Here is a 22,368-nt window from a genome sequence, read left to right on the forward strand (position 1 = left end):
CAGTTTTAGTTAGGACGCCTTTCGCAAGTGACCATCATTTGGTGCACCGGCCTCTCTGATACACCTGTGGTGAAACCAGTTTTGTACCGTGCTTTTTCCCTTTCACTGTTCACAATGGTTGCCCACCATGACGAAATTAGCGCAGAGAACCAATGAGTCCTTGGCATTAAAATACCACGAACGTATGCGATTAGCAGAACTCATCATTTCACATTCCAGCACCGAGATGTTTGCCAGTTGTAGTTGCGATATTCCCGCTGGCACTTGTGGTCTTCGGCTTTTTGAACTTTCATTTGACCCTCCCCGAAAGAGGTATGGATACTGCTTCACGGCCTTTTTGTGTTTCTTTTCCTCCGTAGCAGTCGTGGAATGTCGTTCTGTCGCTGTTTCCGTTCCCGACGCCTTTTGAACCTTTGTTTCCTATCCACAGAAGCGTCAGCATTCCAATTGAGTAAATATTGATAATATCAACTATAATTCATTTCAGCAGGAAGAGTCCTTAGCGACGTCCTGTGGCAGGTGGTTGATCATTTTCACATCGACGGTTGCACATCAATTCTTCACATCAATGCACTCTTCAGTCTTCCAAGAGTGGCTGTCTAGTCTCAGAATGGTCTCTTGAATACGCTTTCCGTATCTGGTAAACATCGAAAATACGTTGTTTTTACAAATTCTGGATATGACAAGATGCTCCGTTCATTCCGTACCCTATACAATAGCAGATCGAGGGCATTCATCTTCTCAAGTTCGAAGATTCGGTTGCCTTCCGCAAACGCCATTGCGATGTGGTTGGTGCACAGCTCTTTGATTTCTTCTCGTTTACTTTTCCCCGCGGCTACCTTCAACATGTCGCCGCTTGTGTCGGCTGTTGCGTCGTTCCCGTGTTTAAAGCAACGTACATTGGCATCGGCAAGAAGTCTCACATGCTGACGTGCTCTAGGAAATGTCCCTTCAGTTCACCTGTGGGTGCCTGGCTCTGCTGGAGTTTTTTCAAATGTGCGGCGTCGGTATTTGTAGGAGTCATTCTCCTATCGAGGTGCTGTATTGATGATGAATCCCAACTGCTTCCCTTTCCTCATATCGTGAAACGCCGGGAGTACGGTCATTGCCCTGTCTGATCGGACACCTTGGATTAACCACTCAAGAAATCTTCTATTATGTGGTACTTGCTGCATTTTATCAGTAGGGTTACCCATGCATATAGTCGATAGAAGTTTCGCCATCTTTCCGCTGCCATCCATTATTGTTCTCCTCCCATTGGTTCAAAAGTGGTTTCTTGTCAAACGTCTTTCGTAGGATTGCTACTTATGCCTAGCTCTTGAGGCTCAGGCCGTCTCTTCTAAGACAAGCTGCTTCGCTTACACGAAGTCTGCCGATTCCGGTGCTCGGCGAAGGAGTTTCAGTCCACGAACACATTCGACCTTGCCATCCACTGCAGTCATCAGTCATCCTTTCCCAGACGTTCTCATCTGCACCGTACAATGTTGGTGATGCTGAGGTGGTGTCGATCATTGGCACAAACTGCATTGCGCCCTTTTAAATACGCGCTTGTGTGGCGCCATCGCCATTCCTTGCATTGAATGGGTTGTCTTGTATTACAATTCGTTGCCGCAAGAGTTGCGCCATAATTTGTACCGTTGTGGAGAGCATCGTGTGCTCAGTTGTCCCAGTGGCCGTTAGGGTTTCTGTGTCAATCAGAGTTTCGTGAAAGTTCTTCCTCCAGCGCCTCCTTGTGGGCAATCACTTCTGTAGTGGTGTTTCGGCATCGCGTAATGGAGTTTGTCAGCAAGATCCTTCAAGGCCGTTGTTGCTCTTCTTGCACCTTGTGCTTGGACTTGGTATTTGGACTTCACTGACACGGGGGAGCATAAAGACATTAGGATTCACTTGATTCCACGTCGTTGACATCGCTTAGCTTATCTTGTCGTTACATTAGACAAGCTGCCTTTGTTTTAATTATTGTGTACCACGTTTGCTAACTGGGAGGCTGTACACCTAACTGCGCAGCAGCCGGTCCCAACAGGATCTGCACTTGGTTCCACAAGGGCGGCAGGTGGTCCCGCAGGACTGTAGTTGGTCCCATATTGCGCGGCAGCTCATGAAAGCTGGGCGCAGCTGTCTCAACTACATGATAGCTGGTTCCACCTGGGCGGCTAGTGGTCCCAACCAAGCACTGTCTGGTTCCGAGTGGGCAACAGTTTTAGTTAGGACGCCTTTCGCAAGTGACCATCATTTGGTGCACCGGCCTCTCTGATACACCTGTGGTAAAACCAGTTTTGTACCGTGCTATTTCACTTTCACTGTTACCAACGGTTGCCGACCATGACGAAATTAGCGCAGAGAACCAATGAGTCCTTGGCAATTAAATACCACGAACGTATGCGATGAGCAGAACTCATCATTTCACATTCCAGCACTGAGACGTTTGCCAGTTGTAGATGCGATATTCCCGCTGGCACTTGTGGTCTTCGGCTTTTTGAACTTTCATTTGACTCTCCCCGAAAGAGGTATGGATACTGCTTCACGGCCTTTTTGTGTTTCTTTTCCTCCGTAGCAGTCGTGGAATGTCGTTCTGTCGCTATTTCCGTTCCCGACGCCTTTTGAACCTTTGTTTCTTATCCACAGAAGCGTCAGCATTCCAACTGAGTAAAGATTGATGAAATCAACTATAATTCATTTCAGCAGGAAGAGTCCTTAGCGACGTCCTGTGGCAGGTGGTTGATCATTTTCACATCGACGGTTGCACATCAATTCTTCACATCAATGCACTGTTCAGTCTTCCAAGAGTGGCTGTCTAGTCTCAGAATGGTCTCTTGAATACGCTTTCCGTATCTGGTAAACATCTAAAATACGTTGTTTTTACAAATTGTGGATATGACAAGATGCTCCGTTCATTCCGTACCCTATACAATAGCAGATCGAGGGCATTCATCTTCTCAAGTTCGAAGATTTGGTTGCCTTCCGTGCACGCCATTACGATGTGGTTGGTGCACAGCTCTTTGCTTTCTTTTCGTTTACTTTTCCCGGCGGCTACCTTCAACACGTCGTCGCTTGTGTCGGCTGTTGCGTCGTTCCCGTGTTTAAAGGAGTACTGACACCAAATTTTGATACCTAAAAAATGATATAATTGCCTTCAGTAGTTTGTACAGGTGCCTCACAGAAATTTTTGCAGCGATCCGAGGCCGGAATCACATCTAAAATCGAGTTTGATTGTCCAGGCCGCGAGCTTCCACAAATCGGTAGCACTAGCGCAATCGCTTGCGGCGTGACGAAACATTGGCCTACGTGTCTGGCCGGTTCAGGGTGACGTCATATAGTCGTTTTCAGAACCGGAAACGATATCCTGAGCTGCTGTTGGTGGTATTCGTTTGGGCAGGAGACGTGGGCGTAAAGGCGTAATGAGCAATGCTTGTAAACGTTGCGTGTTCAACGTCTTTGCTCTTCAGTTCGTTGCCGGCGCATGGTGTTCGGCACTGGTGCGCGATGTCGACGGACACCGCGGCGACGCGGCGGTGCGCGTCACCGAGCTCGCCCAAGTTGTGCTATGGCAAGCTCGCGGTATGCGAAGTGCTCGTGGAAGCCTGCCCGAGCAAATCGACGACGACGCCAAGATGCATTATTTTCCACGCGACGACATGCAGCGCTAAATGTGGGCTTCGTGGAGTTCGTGCACGCCGGCGGCCGCAAGAACTGTCGCCCAAACCAGCGGGCTCGGGGTTGCAGGTCACCTTGCGTGTTGGGAACTTAGTATCGTCGTATCGTGGCGACTGTCGTGGCGCTGGTATCTGTACAACTGCGAATGACCATCCCTTACACAACTTTTCACCACACTATCATCCCCTTTTTCGCATATGAAGCTTTATTTTGGCAATAATTTCCGTTTCTGCGATCGGTGACCAAGACATCTGCCGCGGCCTGTTTTGATTCTAGCGCGCAGGTGGCGCCATCTTTCGGCCGCTCGCCGCGTGCTGTCCGTGTGCTGTCCGTGCCCGTGTGCTGTCCGTTTCTGTGTATGTGAGCGCGCGTCGAGTGAGAAACGTGGAAGAAACGTGAGCCTGCAGCGCAGAACGAGGGTCCGGAGCAAGATGGTTCGATCGCAGACAGCGACATCCACCAAGTCTGACCTTGACGAGGCGTCAGCAAGTATGATCCAGTGTGGAAGCTGCGCGGGTTGGATCTACATTGAATCCACCCCATTCAAAGCCATAGAAGAGGCAAAAAAGACGCCGTTCACGTGCAACGTGTGTCAACGGCTCGACGCCATGAAAGATGACATCGCGAAGCTGGACACACGCGGACTGGACGAGCAAGCCCAACAGACCGCCACGCTGCGAGAGCAGTGGCAGACGGCAATGAAAGAAAGCGAAAGAGAAATCGAGGCACTAAAGGCGGAACTAAAGAAGGAGAGTGCACTCCGCGAGCAGCTAGCGACGGAGATGGCGGCGATCAAGGCGGAACTGGCGGATGTCGCAAAAAAAAACACGCTGAACCCAAGCGGGACACCCCAGACCAGACCACCCCTGCCCTCCAAACCAACCAGACAACCAAGGACAAGGACGGCTACGGCACGTGGAAGAAGCCAAAAAACAAAGAGCCCAGGAACAGAACACCCAGCCCAACCCAGAGCCACCCCAAAATAGCTGCCCCTTCCTCAACAATAACCAACGACAGGGAAGTAAACCACACTCCGCTTACCCCAGACAGTGAAACAAGGCAACTCCAAAGCCCCCAAAACAGCAAATTCAGAGATTCCCGACCCCCCCCGACGGCGCACAGTAGTCTTCGGAGACTCAAACGCACACTGCTTAAAGAGGGCACCCTTCAGCAGGTGAAAGACCGAAGACTACGCATAACCACGAAGCCAGAGGCAAGCTTGGAGAGACTCTTGATCGAGCCGAGGGAGAGATTGCACGGGCAAACTCCACCGACACCATTCTACAGCTCATCCTCCATGTTGGCAGCACAGAGCTCCTGCAGGGGAAGGACACAGAGCCCACCATCCTACAACTGAAACAAAAGCTATCGTCCTGGCACGAACATGCACCCCAGCACAGGTACGAAGTATACGCAGTACCTGAAATTCAAACTAGGGGTGAAGAAAAGTGACCAAGGCCTGCCGCCAGTGGAATGCAGATGCTCGAAGCATGTGCGACCAAATGGGTACTGGGGTGCTGTTCATTGACACCCAAGCCCAGATGGCCGAAGATGGCCTCAGCTACACCCCAGCCACTGCCAAAAACATCAGCCGCCAGCTGGCAGAAAGGATCTCTGATTTTTTACAGAGGAGACACAACAAGCACGGCATGAACCCACGAGGCAGAGGCACAAGGCGTCACCCCCAAGACCTGCAACGGACAGCTGCAGAAACACTGGCTCAAACAATGACCGCGGCCTTCGCACAGATGTGCCAAAAGAGACGCTACTGACAAGCATCACAGCAGGCCAGGACAGTGAAATAGGACACGACCACTGCAAGCTTGACAAGTTGAGGAGACACAGGCGTAACAAGAACAAAAACAAAAAAAAACCTCACCATATGTTTCCTCAATATGCAGGGAAGCAGCAAATTGAAACGGGCGGAGTTGCAGGACCAAATTCAAAAGGAAAACATAGATATCTATGCCCTAACAGAAACACACCTGAGGGGGCAAGAAGAACCTAAACTCAGAAATGGTCTGACGTGGATTGGAAAGAACAGGGGCACACAAGAAAAACGAGGAGGAGGAATTGGCTTCATCACTCAACTCCCCAACACACAAGAATATCCGCCTGAAAGCCAATGTCATGAACACGCATGGATAAAGGTACTAATAGGGACACAGGTACTAAACATCTGTGTTGCCTACATGGCCACAAACCCCAAAGACAAAACGTGGAATGCCAACATCTATAAATGCATAGAAAAAGACATTGAAGACACGCTCAAGGACCAACCAGTTCTAATACTGGGCGATTTTAACTGCCACATTATGGAACTGGAAGGAAGAGAAAAGGATGCATCAAGTCTTCGGCGCTTGGTCAAAAAAGGCAATCTCCAAATAGCGAGCCTTGAAGCAGTGTGCCAAGGGAGATACACATGGCCCTGCCGTTAAAGTAAGTCGGCCATCGACTATGTCCTCTACAACAAACAAGCCCTCCTCAAAACAATACACATAACCTCTATGTGCCTTGACGAGGAAAAGGCAAACAGCTGTGGGAGTGACCACAATCGAATAAGCCTGCAACTAAACCTCTGCCCACAGCATAAAGTGGACAACAGGGCAAGGCCAGCAGAACAACACTGGAAAACCAAAGACAAAGAAAGACTTGAAGCTTTCTCTCTTCAGCTGGAGTCTGAATTAGAGGACGTAGCAACGTACGAAGAGCTGGAAGAACGTTGCCTGAAGGTAGCCGAACATGCGATCGGCAAAACCGAACAACGAACAAAAACAAGATCAACACCATGGTTTGACAAAACAGTAAAAACTGCAATAGCCGAACGCCGTACCTTGTCCAGACTACACCGGCATACAAAGGAGGACACTGCAGCAAAAGAAATTGCTTGGAAACAGTACATAGAAAAAAAAGAACAAGTCCGTAAACTTGTGGCAGAAAAAATAGCTACAACATACAGACAAGCAGAAGAACATATAACAAAGGAAAGGAAGCACTACAGTGAAAGGTTCTGGAGATACGTGCACTCCCTTGAACCCAACCAACCTGTCAGAACAACCTTCACCTTCCAGACACAGTTCGGCCTTCGACTAAGCACAAAAGGGGAGATGGAAGCGCACATGACAACCCACTTCGGGGCCCTGCAAGTCGTACACCCTCAGGAAACAACCACCCTAGAGCCAGAAACCAAACAAAGCACAACCCCTGCTGACATTGAAGACTTCCTGGTAGGCCCCATCACACCCACAGAACTCAAACGACGCATACAGGACTTAAAGAACCAAAAGGCAACAGGCATCGACGACATCCCCAACGAGTTTATAAAAGCGATGAAAACGAATGCAAGAGAAACCCTGCGCCATGGTTCTACACAATCCTGGATACGCAGAAAATACCGCCCAAGTGGAAAGCAGGGAGGGTCAAACTAATATTCAAAGGCAAAGGAAGCAACGAAGATGACCTTAACGCCTACCGGCCAATAACAGTGCTAAGCAACGTGTCAAAACTGCTTAGCTCAGTGCTCAACCGCAGACTACAAAGCTACTGTGAAACCAACAGCAGTTTAACAGAATCCCAAAACGGCTTTCGACCGCACCGCCGCACAAGTGACCACATCTTCACACTCACTCAAGCAATGGAAATGAAGCACGCAGACAAATCTCAGCTCTATTTGGCCTTCCTGGACATGGAAAAAGCGTATGATTCAATCCCGCACCAAAAGTTGTGGGGAAAGCTGAGTGAAACACAAGTAGGAGCCAAATTTATTGATATTATAAAAGGACTGTACAGAGACTGCACAGCCGTGTACGACCTCCACGACCTCAACTCGAAGGAAATCAAGCTGACCGTGGGCCTCAAACAGGGATGCCCACTGTCACCTACCCTGTTCAACATCTACATGAACAACTTATTGAAAACGCTGGATGAAGAGGGCCCAGGACTCAGACTATCCACAACCACAACAGAGGGAAAAGAAGTGTATACAAAAATCTCAAGCCTGGCTTTCGCAGATGACATCGTGCTAATGGCAGAATCAGAAGCGGACCTGCAACACCTCTTAGACATCTGTACCCGAGTGGCAAGGGAAGACAAGCTTACATTCAACCAGGCCAAGACAAATTGGATGGGCTTGAACGTAGACGCCACCGTAAGCCATACTTTCCTGCTCCAGGGTAAAAAAATTTAGCAAACTTCAACATATAAGTACCTTGGCGTAACAATATCCGACCGACCAAACTACCTGGAACAACAAGAAAAGTCCCTGCTTGCCAAATCTAACCGCTTAAAAGGCCGTGTTTGGAATCTAGCAAGGCACTCGTACAACATCTACACAGTGGGACGCACTCTCTGGAAGGCACTTGGGGTACCAGCAGTAGCCTACGCAGGGGACGTGCTGGCCTACTCTACCCCAGCAATGAAGTGCCTTGACCGCCACCAAAATGAACTGGGACGGTGGCTACTCGGAGGAAACTCAGCCACAGCAACAGCAGCGGTCACAGGGGAGATGGGCTGGTCCCCCTACGAAATTCGCGAAGCAAGGCCCAAAATCCTGTATGCGGGGGGCCTGAAATTCATGCCAGAAACAATTGTGAGCAAACGAATATACCTCCACCTGCGCTACACAAGCATCAAGACGCACTGGATTAGGAGAATCAGAGCACTGGAAGCGAAATACGGCCGGGACTCCAAGCGACACGAAACAAAGAGTGCAGCAGCTTGGGACAAAGTAACGATAAAGGAAATAACAGAAGCTAACACAAAAGCCTGGAGAGCGGCAGTAGCAAAAAAGCAAAGCCTCACTCTGTACGCTAAACACACTACAGAGCCACAACAACGGCCGTTCTACCGCGGAGACCGAGAAAGCGGCCTATTCTTTCAAGCTAGAACCGGGTCGCTCCTTACACAACAGCGCCGACACGAACTGTTCGGGTCTGACCCGAGGTGCCGGCTATGCGGAGCCCCCAGCGAAACAGTGGACCACATCCTCTACGTGCCCCAAGATGCCCGTAGACGTCTCGGCAGCCCAGGTCCTAGCCGAAAGCTTGGCTCTGAGCGGGAACTCTACACAGGACCGCGCCAGAGAGGCTGTGCTCACGAAGCAACGCCTCCGCCTCTGGGAGCAGCACTGCCGGCACGCTGACGCCGACAAACTATGCGACGCAGCAGCTAGCCAGCAACGAGCGGCCACAAGCCCCAGAGACTGCAGTGCCGATTAGACCAGCGAAGATACACACTACACAGTGACAGTGTCTTCGATGAACATGGGAACTATTTGGCACACTCGTACGCGAAAGCAAGCCACACGGACTACGAAGGTCAGCTGACCCAATTGACACCGCCGCCGACTCGACATGGCTCGGAGCGGATTGGGAACGGAGAACACCGACCGTGCAAAAAGAAACTTGAATGCGACGAACAAACTGTAAACTGACACTCTTTCCTGTGGCGCTACCTAGCGCCTGCCCCGCATCAAAGGGGACGAGGAACTTTTACTCTACTTTACTTTACCGAGGTGCCGACAGTGCTGGGTCGGAGTGCCGAACCTCCGCTGCCGGTCAGCGTAGGCTTACCATCGCGGCAAATATCTGAACGGCACTTTTAAATTCAGCGCTGATAACAACTCCTAGCACAATTTTCAACACACTAACATCCAGTTTCTCGCATGTAGAGCTTTTTTTGTGATCAGATTGATTAGAAGAGTGGCGACAAGCTGTTGCTATCACGGTCTGCGCCGGGTCGAGCCGCAGTGATATTAAGAAACGGACGACGGCAAAGACATCGCCGGCCTAATCGCCTGGCCAAATAAAGTTGTTTTGTCTGTCGGGTGGCAGTGACTTATCCGAGTCTGAAGATTCAGACGATATGTCGACTGCGCGGGCGAGTCGCGGACCATGTGCAATCGTAGCAGACGCTGCGGCTAACGCATGCAGGAAAAAAAAACGTCCCTGACGTCACGGGTGAGACCGTGACGTAAGACTGCCCGCTTGCAGGCTGGCCTTCGAAAGGCCATTTACCCGCGCGGCGACCAAATTTGAAATTGGTTGCAATAAACGTGCTATAATTCTGTGTTGACGGCTGACGGCTTTCGGTTCGATTTTCGTAATTACTGGGCCAATAGGTATTCTTTACAGCATAAAAACTGAAAGCGAGAAATTTCGTGTCAGTACTCCTTTAAAGCAAAGTACATTGGCATCGTCAAGAAGTCTCACATGCTGACATGCTGTAGGAAATGTCCCGTCAGTTCACCTTTGGGTGCCTGGCTCTGCTGGAGTCTTTTCAAATGTGCGGCGTCGGTATTTGTAGGAGTCATTCGCCTATCGAGGTGCTGTATTGATGATGAATCCCAACTGCTTCCCTTTGCTCATATCGTGAAACGCGGGGAGTACGGTCATTGCCCTGTGTGATCGGACACCTTGAATTAACCACTCAAGAAATCTTCTATTATGGCGTACTTGCTGCATTTTATCAGTTGGGTTACCCATACATAAAGTCGATAGAAGTTTCGCCATCTTTCCGCTGCCATCCATTATTGTTCTCCTCCCATTGGTTCAACAGTGGTTTCTTGTCAAACGCCTTTCGTAGGATTACTACTTATGCCTAGCTCTTGAGGCTCAGGCCGTCTCTTCTAAGACAAGCTGCTTCGCATACACGAAGTCTGCCGATTCCGGTTCTCGGCGAAGGAGTTTCAGTCCACGAACACATTCGACCTTGCCATCCACTGCAGTCATCACTCATCCTTTCCCAGACGTTCTCGTCTGCACCGTACAATGTTGGTGATGCTGAGGTGGGGTCGATCATTGGCACAAACTGCATTGCGCCCCTTTAAATACGCGCTTGTGTGGCGCCATCGCCATTCCTTGCATTGAATGGGTTGTCTTGTATTACAATTCGTTGCCGCAAGAGTTGCGCCATAATTTGCACCGTTGTGGAGAGCATCGTGCGCTCAGTTGTCCCAGTGGCCGTTAGGGTTTCTGTGTCAATCAGAGTTTCGTGAAAGTTCTTCCTCCAGCGCCGCCTTGAGGGCAATCACTTCTGTAGTGGTGTTTCGGCATCGCGTAATGGAGTTTGTCAGCATGATCCTTCAAGGACGTTGTTGCTCTTCTTGCACCTTGTGCTTGGACTTGGTATTTGGACTTCACTGACACGGGGGAGCATAAAGACATTAGGATTCACTTAATTCCGCGTCGTTGACATCGCTTAGCTTATCTTGTCGTTACATTAGACAAGCTGCCTTTGTTTTAATCATTGTGTACCACGTTTGCTAACTGGGAGGCTGTACACCTAACTGCGCAGCAGCCGGTCCCAACAGGATCTGCACTTGGTTCCACAAGGGCGGCAGGTGGTCCCGCAGGACTGTAGTTGGTCCCATATTGCGCGGCAGCTCATCAAAGCTGGGCGCAGCTGTCTCAACTACATGATAGCTGGTTCCACCTGGGCGGCTAGTGGTCCCAACCAAGCACTGTCTGGTTCCGAGTGGGCAACAGTTTTAGTTAGGACGCCTTTCGCAAGTGACCATCATTTGGTGCACCGGCCTCTCTGATACACCTGTGGTAAAACCAGTTTTGTACCGTGCTATTTCACTTTCACTGTTCCCAACGGTTGCCGACCATGACGAAATTAGCGCAGAGAACCAATGAGCCCTTGGCATTAAAATACCACGAAGGTATGCGATTAGCAGGACTCATCATTTAACATTCCAGCACTGAGACGTTTGCCAGTTGTAGATGCGATATTCCCGCTGGCACTTGTGGTCTTCGGCTTTTTGAACTTTCATTTGACCCTCCCCGAAAGAGGTATGGATACTGCTTCACGGCCTTTTTGTGTTTCTTTTCCTCCGTAGCCGTCGTGGAATGTCGTTCTGTCGCTATTTCCGTTCCCGACGCCTTTTGAACCTTTGTTTCCTACCCACAGAAGAGTCAGCATTCCAATTGAGTAAAGATTGATGAAATCAATTATAATTCATTTCAGCAGGAACAGTCCTTAGCGACGTCCTGTGGCAGGTGGTTGATCATTTTCACATCGACGGTTGACATCAATTCTTCACATCAATGCACTCTTCAGTCTTCCAAGCGTGGCTGTCTAGTCTCAGAATGGTCTCTTGAATACGCTTTCCGTATCTGGTAAACATCGAAAATACGTTGTTTTTACAAATTGTGGATATGACAAGATGCTCCGTTCATCCCGTACCCTATACACTAGCAGATCGAGGGCATTCATCTTCTCAAGTTCGAAGATTCGGTTGCCTACCGTGCACGCCATTACGATGTGCTTGGTGCACTGCTCTTTGCTTTCTTCTCGTTTACTTTTCCCGGCAGCTACCTTCAACATGTCGCCGCTTGTGTTGGCTGTTGCGTCGTTCCCGTGTTTAAAGCAACGTACATTGGCATCGGCAAGAAATCTCACATGCTGACGTGCTGTAGGAAATGTCCCTTTAGTTCACTTGTGGGTGCCTCGCTCTGCTGGAATCTTTTCAAATGTGCGGCGTCGGTATTTGCAAGAGTCATTCGCCTATCGAGGTGCTGCATTGATGACGAATCCCAACTGCTTCCCTTTGCTCATATCGTGAAACGCGGGCAGTACGGTCATTGCCCTGTCTGATCGGACACCTTCGATTAACCACTCAAGAAATCTTCTATTATGGCGTACTTGCTGCATTTTATCAGTTGTGTTACCCGTACATATAGTCGATAGAAGTTTCGCCATCTTTCCGCTGCCATCCATTATTGTTCTCCTCCCATTGGTTCAACAGTGGTTTCTTGTCAAACGTCTTTTGTAGGATTGCTACTTAAGCCTAGCTCTTGAGGCTCAGGCCGTCTCTTCTAAGACAAGCTGCTTCGCGTACACGAAGTCTGCCGATTCCGGTGCTCGGCGAAGGAGTTTCAGTCCACGAACACATTCCACCTTGCCATCCACTGCAGTCATCAGTCATCCTTTCCCAGACGTTCTCGTCTGCACCGTACAATGTTGGTGATGCTGAGGTGGTGTCGATCATTGGCACAAACTGCATTGCGCCCCTTTAAATACGCGCTTGTGTGGCGCCATCGCCATTCATTGCATTGAATGGGTTGTCTTGTATTACAATTCGTTGTTGCAAGAGTGGCGCCATAATTTGTACCGTTGTGGAGAGCATCGTGTGCTCAGTTGTCCCAGTTGCCGTTAGGGTTTCTGTGTCAATCAGAGTTTCGTGAAAGTTCTTCCACCAGCGCCTCCTTGTGGGCAATCACTTCTGTAGTGGTGTTTAGGCATCGCGTAATGAAGTTTGTCAGCAAGATCCTTCAAGGCCGTTGTTGCTCTTCTTGCACCTTGTGCTTGGACTTGGTATTTGGACTTCACTGACACGGCGGAGCATAAAGACATTAGGATTCGCTTGATTCCGCGTCGTTGACATCGCTTAGCTTATCTTGTCGTTACATTAGACAAGCTGCCTTTGTTTTAATCATTGTGTACCACTTTTGCTAACTGGGAGGCTGTACACCTAACTGCGCAGCAGCCGGTCAACAACAGGATCTGCACTTGGTTCCACAAGGGCGGCAGGTGGTCCGGCAGGACTGTAGTTGGTCCCATATTGCGCGGCAGCTCATCAAAGCTGGGCGCAGCTGTCTCAACTACATGATAGCTGGTTCCACCTGGGCGGCTAGTGGTCCCAACCAAGCACTGTCTGGTTCCGAGTGGGCAACAGTTTTAGTTAGGACGCCTTTCGCAAGTGACCATCATTTGGTGCACCGGCCTCTCTGATACACCTGTGGTAAAACCAGTTTTGTACCGTGCTATTGCACTTTCACTGTTACCAACGGTTGCCGACCATGACGAAATTAGCGCAGAGAACCAATGAGTCCTTGGCATTAAAATACCACGAACGTATGCGATTAGCAGAACTCATCATTTCACATTCCAGCACTGAGACGTTTGCCAGTTGTAGATGCGATATTCCCGCTGGCACTTGTGGTCTTCGGCTTTTTGAACTTTCATTTGACTCTCCCCGAAAGAGGTATGGATACTGCTTCACGGCCTTTTTGTGTTTCTTTTCCTCCGTAGCTGTCGTGGAATGTCGTTCTGTCGCTATTTCCGTTCCCGACGCCTTTTGAACCTTTGTTTCTTATCCACAGAAGCGTCAGCATTCCAACTGAGTAAAGATTGATGAAATCAACTATAATTCATTTCAGCAGGAAGAGTCCTTAGCGACGTCCTGTGGCAGGTGGTTGATCATTTTCACATCGACGGTTGCACATCAATTCTTCACATCAATGCACTCTTCAGTCTTCCAAGAGTGGCTGTCTAGTCTCAGAATGGTCTCTTGAATACGCTTTCCGTATCTGGTAAACATCTAAAATACGTTGTTTTACAAATTGTGGATATGACAAGATGCTCCGTTCATTCCGTACCCTATACAATAGCAGATCGAGGGCATTCATCTTCTCAAGTTCGAAGATTTGGTTGCCTTCCGTGCACGCCATTACGATGTGGTTGGTGCACAGCTCTTTGCTTTCTTTTCGTTTACTTTTCCCGGCGGCTACCTTCAACACGTCGTCGCTTGTGTCGGCTGTTGCGTCGTTCCCGTGTTTAAAGGAGTACTGACACCAAATTTTGATACCTAAAAAATGATATAATTGGCTTCAGTAGTTTGTACAGATGCCTCACAGAAATTTTTGCAGCGATCCGAGGCCGGAATCACATCTAAAATCGAGTTTGAGTGTCCAGGCCGCGAGCTTCCACAAATCGCTAGCACTATTGCAATCGCTTTCGGCGTGACGAAACATTGGCCTACTTGTCTGGCCGGTTCAGGGTGACGTCATAGTCTTTTTCAGAACCGGAAACGATATCCTGAGCTGCTGTTGGTGGTATTCGTTTGGGCAGGAGACGTGGGCGTAAAGGCGTAATGAGCAATGCTTGTAAACGTTGCGTGTTCAAAGTCTTTGCTCTTCAGTTCGTTGCCGGCACATGGTGTTCGGCACTGGTGCGCGATGTCGACGGACACCGCGGCGACGCGGCGGTGCGCGTCGCCGAGCTCGCCCAAGTTGTGCTATGGCAAGCTCGCGGTATGCGAAGTGCTCGTGGAAGCCTGCCCGAGCAAAGCGACGACGACGCCAAGATGCATTATTTTCCACTCGACGACATGCAGCGCTAAATGTGGACTTCGTGGAGTTCGTGCACGCCGGCGGCCGCAGGAACTGTCGCCCAAACCAGTGGTGTCGGGGTTGCAGGTCACCTTGGGTGTTGGGAACTTAGTATCGTCGTATCGTGGCGACTGTCGTGGCGCTGGTATCTGTACAACTGCGAATGACCATCCCTTACACAACTTTTCACCACACTATCATCCCCTTTTTCGCATATGAAGCTTTATTTTGGCAATAATTTCCGTTTCTGCGATCGGTGACCAAGACATCTGCCGCGGCCTGTTTTGATTCTAGCGCGCAGGTGGCGCCATCTTTCGGCCGCTCGCCGCGTGCTGTCCGTGTGCTGTCCGTGCCCGTGTGCTGTCCGTTTCTGTGTATGTGAGCGCGCGTCGAGTGAGAAACGTGAGCCTGCAGCGCAGAACGAGGGTCCGGAGCAAGATGGTTCGATCGCAGACAGCGACATCCACCAAGTCTGACCTTGACGAGGCGTCAGCAGGTATGATCCAGTGTGGAAGCTGCGCGGGTTGGATCTACATTGAATCCACCCCATTCAAAGCCATAGAAGAGGCAAAAAAAACGCCGTTCACGTGCAACGTGTGTCAACGGCTCGACGCCATGAAAGATGACATCGCGAAGCTGGACACACGCGGACTGGACGAGCAAGCCCAACAGACCGGCACGCTGCGAGAGCAGTGGCAGACGGCAATGAAAGAAAGCGAAAGAGAAATCGAGGCACTAAAGGCGGAACTAAAGAAGGAGAGTGCACTCCGCGAGCAGCTAGCGACGGAGATGGCGGCGATCAAGGCGGAACTGACGGATGTCGCAAAAAAAACACGCTGAACCCAAGCGGGACACCCCAGACCAGACCACCCTTGCCCTCCAAACCAACCAGACAACCAAGGACAAGGACGGCTGCGGCACGCGGAAGAAGCCAAAAAACAAAGAGCCCAGGAACAGAACACCCAGCCCAACCCAGAGCCACCCCAAAATAGCTGCGCCTTCCTCAACAATAACCAACGACAGGGAAGTAAACCACACTCCGCTTACCCCAGACAGTGAAACAAGGCAACTCCAAAGCCCCCAAAACAGCAAATCCAGAGATTCCTGACCCCCCCGACGGCGCACAGTAGTCTTGGGAGACTCAAACGCACACTGCTTAAAGAGGGCAACCCTTCAGAAGGTGAAAGACCGAAGACTACGCATAACCACGAAGCCAGAGGCAAGCTTGGAGGAGACTCTTGATCGAGCCGAGGGAGAGATTGCACGGGCAAACTCCACCGACACCATTCTACAGCTCATCCTCCATGTTGGCAGCACAGAGCTCCTGCAGGGGAAGGACACAGACCCCACCATCCTACAACTGAAACAAAAGCTATCGTCCTTGCACGAACATGCACCCCAGCACAGGTACGAAGTATACGCAGTACCTGAAATTCAAACTAGGGGTGAAGAAAAGTGACAAAGGGCTGCCGCCAGTGGAATGCAGATGCTCGAAGCATGTGCGACCAAATGGGTACTGGGGTGCTGCTCATTGACACCCAAGCCCAGATGGCCGAAGATGGCCTCAGCTACACCCCAGCCACTGCCAAAAACATCAGCCGCCAGCTGGCAGAAAGGATCTCTGATTTTTTACAGAGGAGACACAACAAGCAGGGCAAGAACTCACGAGGCAGAGGCACAAGACGTCACCCCCAACACCTGCAACGGACAGCTGCAGAAACACTGGCTCAAGCAATGACCGCGGCCTTCGCACACATGTGCCAAACAAGACGTTACTGACAAGCATCACAGCAGGCCAGGACAGTGAAATAGGACACGACCACTGCAAGCTTGACAAGTTGAGGAGACACAGGCGTAACAAGAACAAAAACAAAAAAACCTCACCATATGTCTCCTGAATATGCAGGGAAGCAGCAAATTGAAATGGGCGGAGTTGCAGGACCAAATTCAAAAGGAAAACATAGATATCTATGCCCTAACAGAAACACACCTGAGGGGGCAAGAAGAACCTAAACTCAGAAATGGTCTGACGTGGATTGGAAAGCACAGGGGCACACAAGAAAAACGAGGAGGAGGATTTGGCTTCATCACTCAACTCCCCAACACACAAGAATATCCGCCTGAAAGCCAATGTCATGAACACGCATGGATAAAGGTACTAATAGGGACACAGGTACTAAACATCTGTGTTGCCTACATGGTCACAAACCCCAAAGACAAAACGTGGAATGCCAACATCTATAAATGCATAGAAAAAGACATTGAAGACACGCTCAAGGACCAACAGTTCTAATACTGGGCGATTTTAACTGATACATTATGGAACTGGAAGGAAGAGAAAAGGATGCATCAGGTCTCTGGCGCTTGGTCAAAAAAGGCAATCTCCAAATAGCGAACCTTGAAGCAGTGTGCCAAGGGAGATACACATGGTCCTGCCGTTCAAGTAAGTCGGCCATCGACTATGTCCTCTACAACAAACAAGCCCTCCTCAAAACAATACACATAACCTCTATGTGCCTTGACGAGGAAAAGGCAAACAGCTGTGGGAGTGACCACAATCGAATAAGCCTGCAACTAAACCTCTGCCCACAGCATAAAGTGGACAACAGGGCAAGGCCAGCAAAACAGCACTGGAAAACCAAAGACAAAGAAAGACTTGAAGCTTTCTCTCTTCAGCTGGAGTCTGAATTAGAGGACGTAGCAACGTACGAAGAGCTGGAAGAACGTTGCCTGAAGGTAGCCGAACATGCGATCGGCAAAACCGAACGAACAAAAACAAGATCAACACCATGGTTTGACAAAACAGTAAAAGCTGCAATAGCCGAAACGCCGTACCTTGTCCAGACTACACCGCCATACAAAGGAGGACACTGCAGCAAAAGAAATTGCTTGGAAACAGTACATAGAAAAAAAAGAACAAGTCCGTAAACTTGTGGCAGAAAAAATAGCTACAACATACAGACAAGAAGAAGAACCTATAACAAAGGAACGGAAGCACTACAGTGAAAGGTTCTGGAGATACGTGCACTCCCTTGAACCCAACCAACCTGTTAGAACAACCTTCACCCTCCAGACACAGTCCGGCCTTCGACTAAGCACAAAAGGGGAGATGGAAGCGCACATGACAACCCACTTCGGGGCCCTGCAAGTCGTACACCCTCACGAAAAAACCACCCTAGAGCCAGAAACCAAAGCACAACCCCTGCTGACATTGAAGACTTCCTGGTAGGCCCCACCCATCACACCCACAGAACTCAAACGACGCATACAGGACTTAAAGAACCAAAAGGCAACAGGCATCGACGACATCCCCAACGAGTTTATAAAAGCGATGAAAACGAATGCAAGAGAAACCCTGCGCCATGGTTCTACACAATCCTGGATACGCAGAAAATACCGCCCAAGTGGAAAGCAGGGAAGGTCAAACTAATATTCAAAGGAAAAGGAAGCAACGAAGATGACCTTAACGCCTACCGGCCAATAACAGTGCTAAGCAACGTGTCAAAACTGCTTAGCTCAGTGCTCAACCGCAGACTACAAAGCTACTGTGAAACCAACAGCATTTTAACAGAATCCCAAAACGGCTTTCGACCGCACCGCCGCACAAGTGACCACATCTTCACACTCACTCAAGCAATGGAAATGAAGCACGCAGACAAATCTCAGCTCTATTTGGCCTTCCTGGACATGGAAAAAGCGTATGATTCAATCCCGCACCAAAAGTTGTGGGGAAAGCAGAGTAAGACACAAGTAGGAGCCAAATTTATTGATATTATAAAAGGACTGTACACAGACTGCACAGCCATGTACAACCTCCACGACTTCAACTCGAAGGAAATCAAGCTGACCGTGGGCCTCAAACAGGGATGCCCACTGTCACCTACCCTGTTCAACATCAACATGAACAACTTATTGAAAACGCTGGATGAAGAGGGCCCAGGACTGAGACTATCCACAACCACAACAGAGGGAAAAGAAGTGTATACAAAAATCTGAAGCCTGGCTTTCGCAGATGACATCGTGCTAATGGCAGAATCAGAAGCGGACCTGCAACACCTCTCAGACATCTGTACCCGAGTGGCAAGGGAAGGCAAGCTTACATTCAACCAGGCCAAGACAAATTGGATGGGCTTGAACGTAGACGCCACCGTAAGCCATACTTTCCTGCTCCAGGGTAAAAAAATTTAGCAAACTTCAACATATAAGTACCTTGGCGTAACAATATCCGACCGACCAAACTACCTGGAACAACAAGAAAAGTCCCTGCTTGCCAAATCTAACCGCTTAAAAGGCCGTGTTTGGAATCTAGCAAGGCACTCGTACAACCTCTACACAGTGGGACGCACTCTCTGGAAGGCACTTGGGGTAGCAGCAGTAACCTACGCAGGGGACGTGCTGGCCTACTCTACCCCAGCAATGAAGTGCCTTGACCGCCACCAAAATGAACTGGGACGGTGGCTACTCGGAGGAAACTCAGCCACGGCAACAGCAGCGGTCACAGGGGAGATGGGCTGGTCCCCCTACGATATTCGCGAAGCAAGGCCCAAAATCCTGTATGCGGGGGGCCTGAAATTCATGCCAGAAACAAATGTGAGCAAACGAATATACCTCCACCTGCGCTACAGAAGCATCAAGACGCACTGGATTAGGAGAATCAGAGCACTGGAAGCGAAATACGGCCGGGACTCCAAGCGACACGAAACAAAGAGTGCAGCAGCTTGGGACAAAGTAACGATAAAGGAAATAACAGAAGCTAACACAAAAGCCTGGAGAGCGGCAGTAGCAAAAAAGCAAAGCCTCACTCTGTACGCTAAACACACTACAGAGCCACAACAACGGCCGTTCTACCGCGGAGACCGAGAAAGCGGCCTATTCTTTCAAGCTAGAACCGGGTCGCTCCTTACACAACAGCGCCGACACGAACTGTTCGGGTCTGACCCGAGGTGCCGGCTATGCGGAGCCCCCAGCGAAACAGTGGACCACATCCTCTACGAATGCCCCAAGATGCCCGTAGACGTCTCGGCAGCCCAGGTCCCAGCCGAAAGCTTGGCTCTGAGCGGGAACTCTACACAGGACCGCGCCAGAGAGGCTGTGCTCACGAAGCAACGCCTCCGCCTCTGGGAGCAGCACTGCCGCCACGCTGACGCCGACAAACTCTGCGACGCAGCAGCTAGCCAGCAACGAGCGGCCACAAGCCCCAGAGACTGCAGTGCCGATTAGACCAGCGAAGATACACACTACACAGTGACAGTGTCTTCGATGAACATGGGAACTATTTGGCACACTCGTACGCGAAAGCAAGCCACACGGACTACGAAGGTCAGCTGACCCAATTGACACCGCCGCCTACTCGACATGGCTCGGAGCGGATTGGGAACGGAGAACACCGACCGTGCAAAAAGAAACTTGAATGCGACGAACAAACTGTAAACTGACACTCTTTCCTGTGGCGCTACCTAGCGCCTGCCCCGCATCAAAGGGGACGAGGAACTTTTACTTTACTTTACTTTACCGTGGTGCCGACAGTGCTGGGTCGGAGCGCCGAACCTCCGCTGCCGGTCAGCGTAGGCTTACCATCGCGGCAAATATCTGAACGGCACTTTTAAATTCAGCGCTGATAACAACTCCTAGCACAATTTTCAACACACTAACATCCAGTTTCTCGCATGTAGAGCTTCTTTTTCGTGATCAGATTGATTAGAAGAGTGGCGACAAGCTGTTGCTATCACGGTTTGCGCCGGGTCGAGCCGCAGTGATATTAAGAAACGGACGACGGCAAAGACATCGCCGGCCTAATCGCCTGGCCAAATAAAGTTGTTTTGTCTGTCGGGTGGCAGTGACTTATCCGAGTCTGAAGATTCAGACGATATGTCGACTGCGCGGGCGAGTCGCGGACCATGTGCAATCGTAGCAGACGCTGCGGCGAACGCAAGGAGGAAAAAAAAACGTCCCTGACGTCACGGGTGAGACCGTGACGTAAGACTGCCCGCTTGCAGGCTGGCCTTCGAATGGCCATTTTCCCGCGCGGCGACCAAATTTGAAATTGGTTGCAATAAACGTGCTATAATTCTGTGTTGACGGCTGGCGGCTTTCGGTTCGATTTTCGTAATTACTGGGCCAATAGGTATTCTTTACAGCATAAAAACTGAAAGCGAGAAATTTCGTGTCAGTACTCCTTTAACGCAAAGTACATTGGCATCGTCAAGAAGTCTCACATGCTGACGTGCTGTAGGAAATGTCCCGTCAGTTCACCTTTCGGTGCCTGGCTCTGCTGGAGTCTTTTCAAATGTGCGGCGTCGGTATTTGCAGGAGTCATTCGCCTATCGAGGTGCTGTATTGATGATGAATCCCAACTGCTTCCCTTTGCTCATATCGTGAAACGCGGGGAGTACGGTCATTGCCCTGTCTGATCGGACACCTTGGATTAACCACTCAAGAAATCTTCTATTATGTGGTACTTGCTGCATTTTATCAGTTGGGTTACCCGTACATATAGTCGATAGAAGTTTCGCCATCTTTCCGCTGCCATCCATCATTGTTCTCCTCCCATTGGTTCAACAGTGGTTTCTTGTCAAACGCCTTTCGTAGGATTGCTACTTATGCCTAGCTCTTGAGGCTCAGGCCGTCTCTTCTAAGACAAGCTGCTTCGCATACACGAAGTCTGCCGATTCCGGTGCTCGGCGAAGGAGTTTCAGTCCACGAACACATTCCACCTTGCCATCCACTGCAGTCATCAGTCATCCTTTCCCAGACGTTCTTGTCTGCACCGTACAATGTTGGTGATGCTGAGGTGGTGTCGATCATTGGCACAAACTGCATTGCGCCCCTTTAAATACGCGCTTGTGTGGCGCCATCGCCATTCATTGCATTGAATGGGTTGTCTTGTATTACAATTCGTTGTTGCAAGAGTGGCGCCATAATTTGTACCGTTGTGGAGAGCATCGTGTGCTCAGTTGTCCCAGTTGCCGTTAGGGTTTCTGTGTCAATCAGAGTTTCGTGAAAGTTCTTCCACCAGCGCCTCCTTGTGGGCAATCACTTCTGTAGTGGTATTTAGGCATCGCGTAATGAAGTTTGTCAGCAAGATCCTTCAAGGCCGTTGTTGCTCTTCTTGCACCTTGTGCTTGGACTTGGTATTTGGACTTCACTGACACGGCGGAGCATAAAGACATTAGGATTCGCTTGATTCCGCGTCGTTGACATCGCTTAGCCTATCTTGTCGTTACATAAGACAAGCTGCCTTTGTTTTTACTATTGAGTACCACTTCTGCTAACTGGGAGGCTGTCCACCTAACTGCGCAGCAGCCGGTCCCAACAGGACCTCACTTGGTTCCACAAGGGCGGCAGGTGGTCCCACAGGGCTGTAGTTGGTCCCATATTGCGCGGCAGCTCATAAAAGCTGGGCGCAGCTGTCTCAACTACATGATAGCTGGTTCCACCTGGGCGGCTAGTGGTCCCAACCAAGCATTGTCTGGTTCCGAGTGGGCAACAGTTCTAGTTAGGACGCCTTTCGCAAGGGACCATCATTTGGTGCACCGGCCTCTCTGATACACCTGTGGTGAAACAAGTTTTGTACCGTGCTTTTTCCCTTTCACTGTTCCCA

General features: G+C 50.0%; 2 protein-coding genes across 2 annotated transcripts in view; both read left to right on the forward strand.

The window, feature by feature from the left end:
- The window catches only part of Nsmase (neutral sphingomyelinase), a 203,193-nt gene that overhangs the window by 94,056 nt on the left and 86,769 nt on the right, over nucleotides 1-22,368 (forward strand).
- LOC144141653 (uncharacterized) lies at nucleotides 15,207-19,988 on the forward strand. Its single transcript, XM_077673191.1, has 3 exons — nucleotides 15,207-15,587; nucleotides 15,892-16,175; nucleotides 19,712-19,988. Exons 1-3 carry the CDS (start codon nucleotides 15,207-15,209, stop codon nucleotides 19,986-19,988), a joined length of 942 nt encoding a protein of 313 aa, XP_077529317.1.

This window comes from Haemaphysalis longicornis, unplaced genomic scaffold (genome assembly GCF_048455015.1).
Source record: "Haemaphysalis longicornis isolate Haplotype H1 unplaced genomic scaffold, Haemaphysalis longicornis Haplotype H1 scaffold_6, whole genome shotgun sequence".
In the NCBI taxonomy this organism is placed as follows: Eukaryota; Metazoa; Arthropoda; class Arachnida; order Ixodida; family Ixodidae; genus Haemaphysalis; species Haemaphysalis longicornis.

Bases quoted from the DNA above. Each gene is read 5' to 3' on its own strand.
- LOC144141653 (XM_077673191.1), top strand. From the start codon at position 15,207: ATGGTTCGATCGCAGACAGCGACATCCACCAAGTCTGACCTTGACGAG. The intron at 15,588-15,891 runs GTCGCAAAAAAA...CCCCGACGGCGC, and splicing joins TCAAGGCGGAACTGACGGAT to ACAGTAGTCTTGGGAGACTC. The intron at 16,176-19,711 runs GTACGAAGTATA...GTCTGACCCGAG, and splicing joins GAACATGCACCCCAGCACAG to GTGCCGGCTATGCGGAGCCC.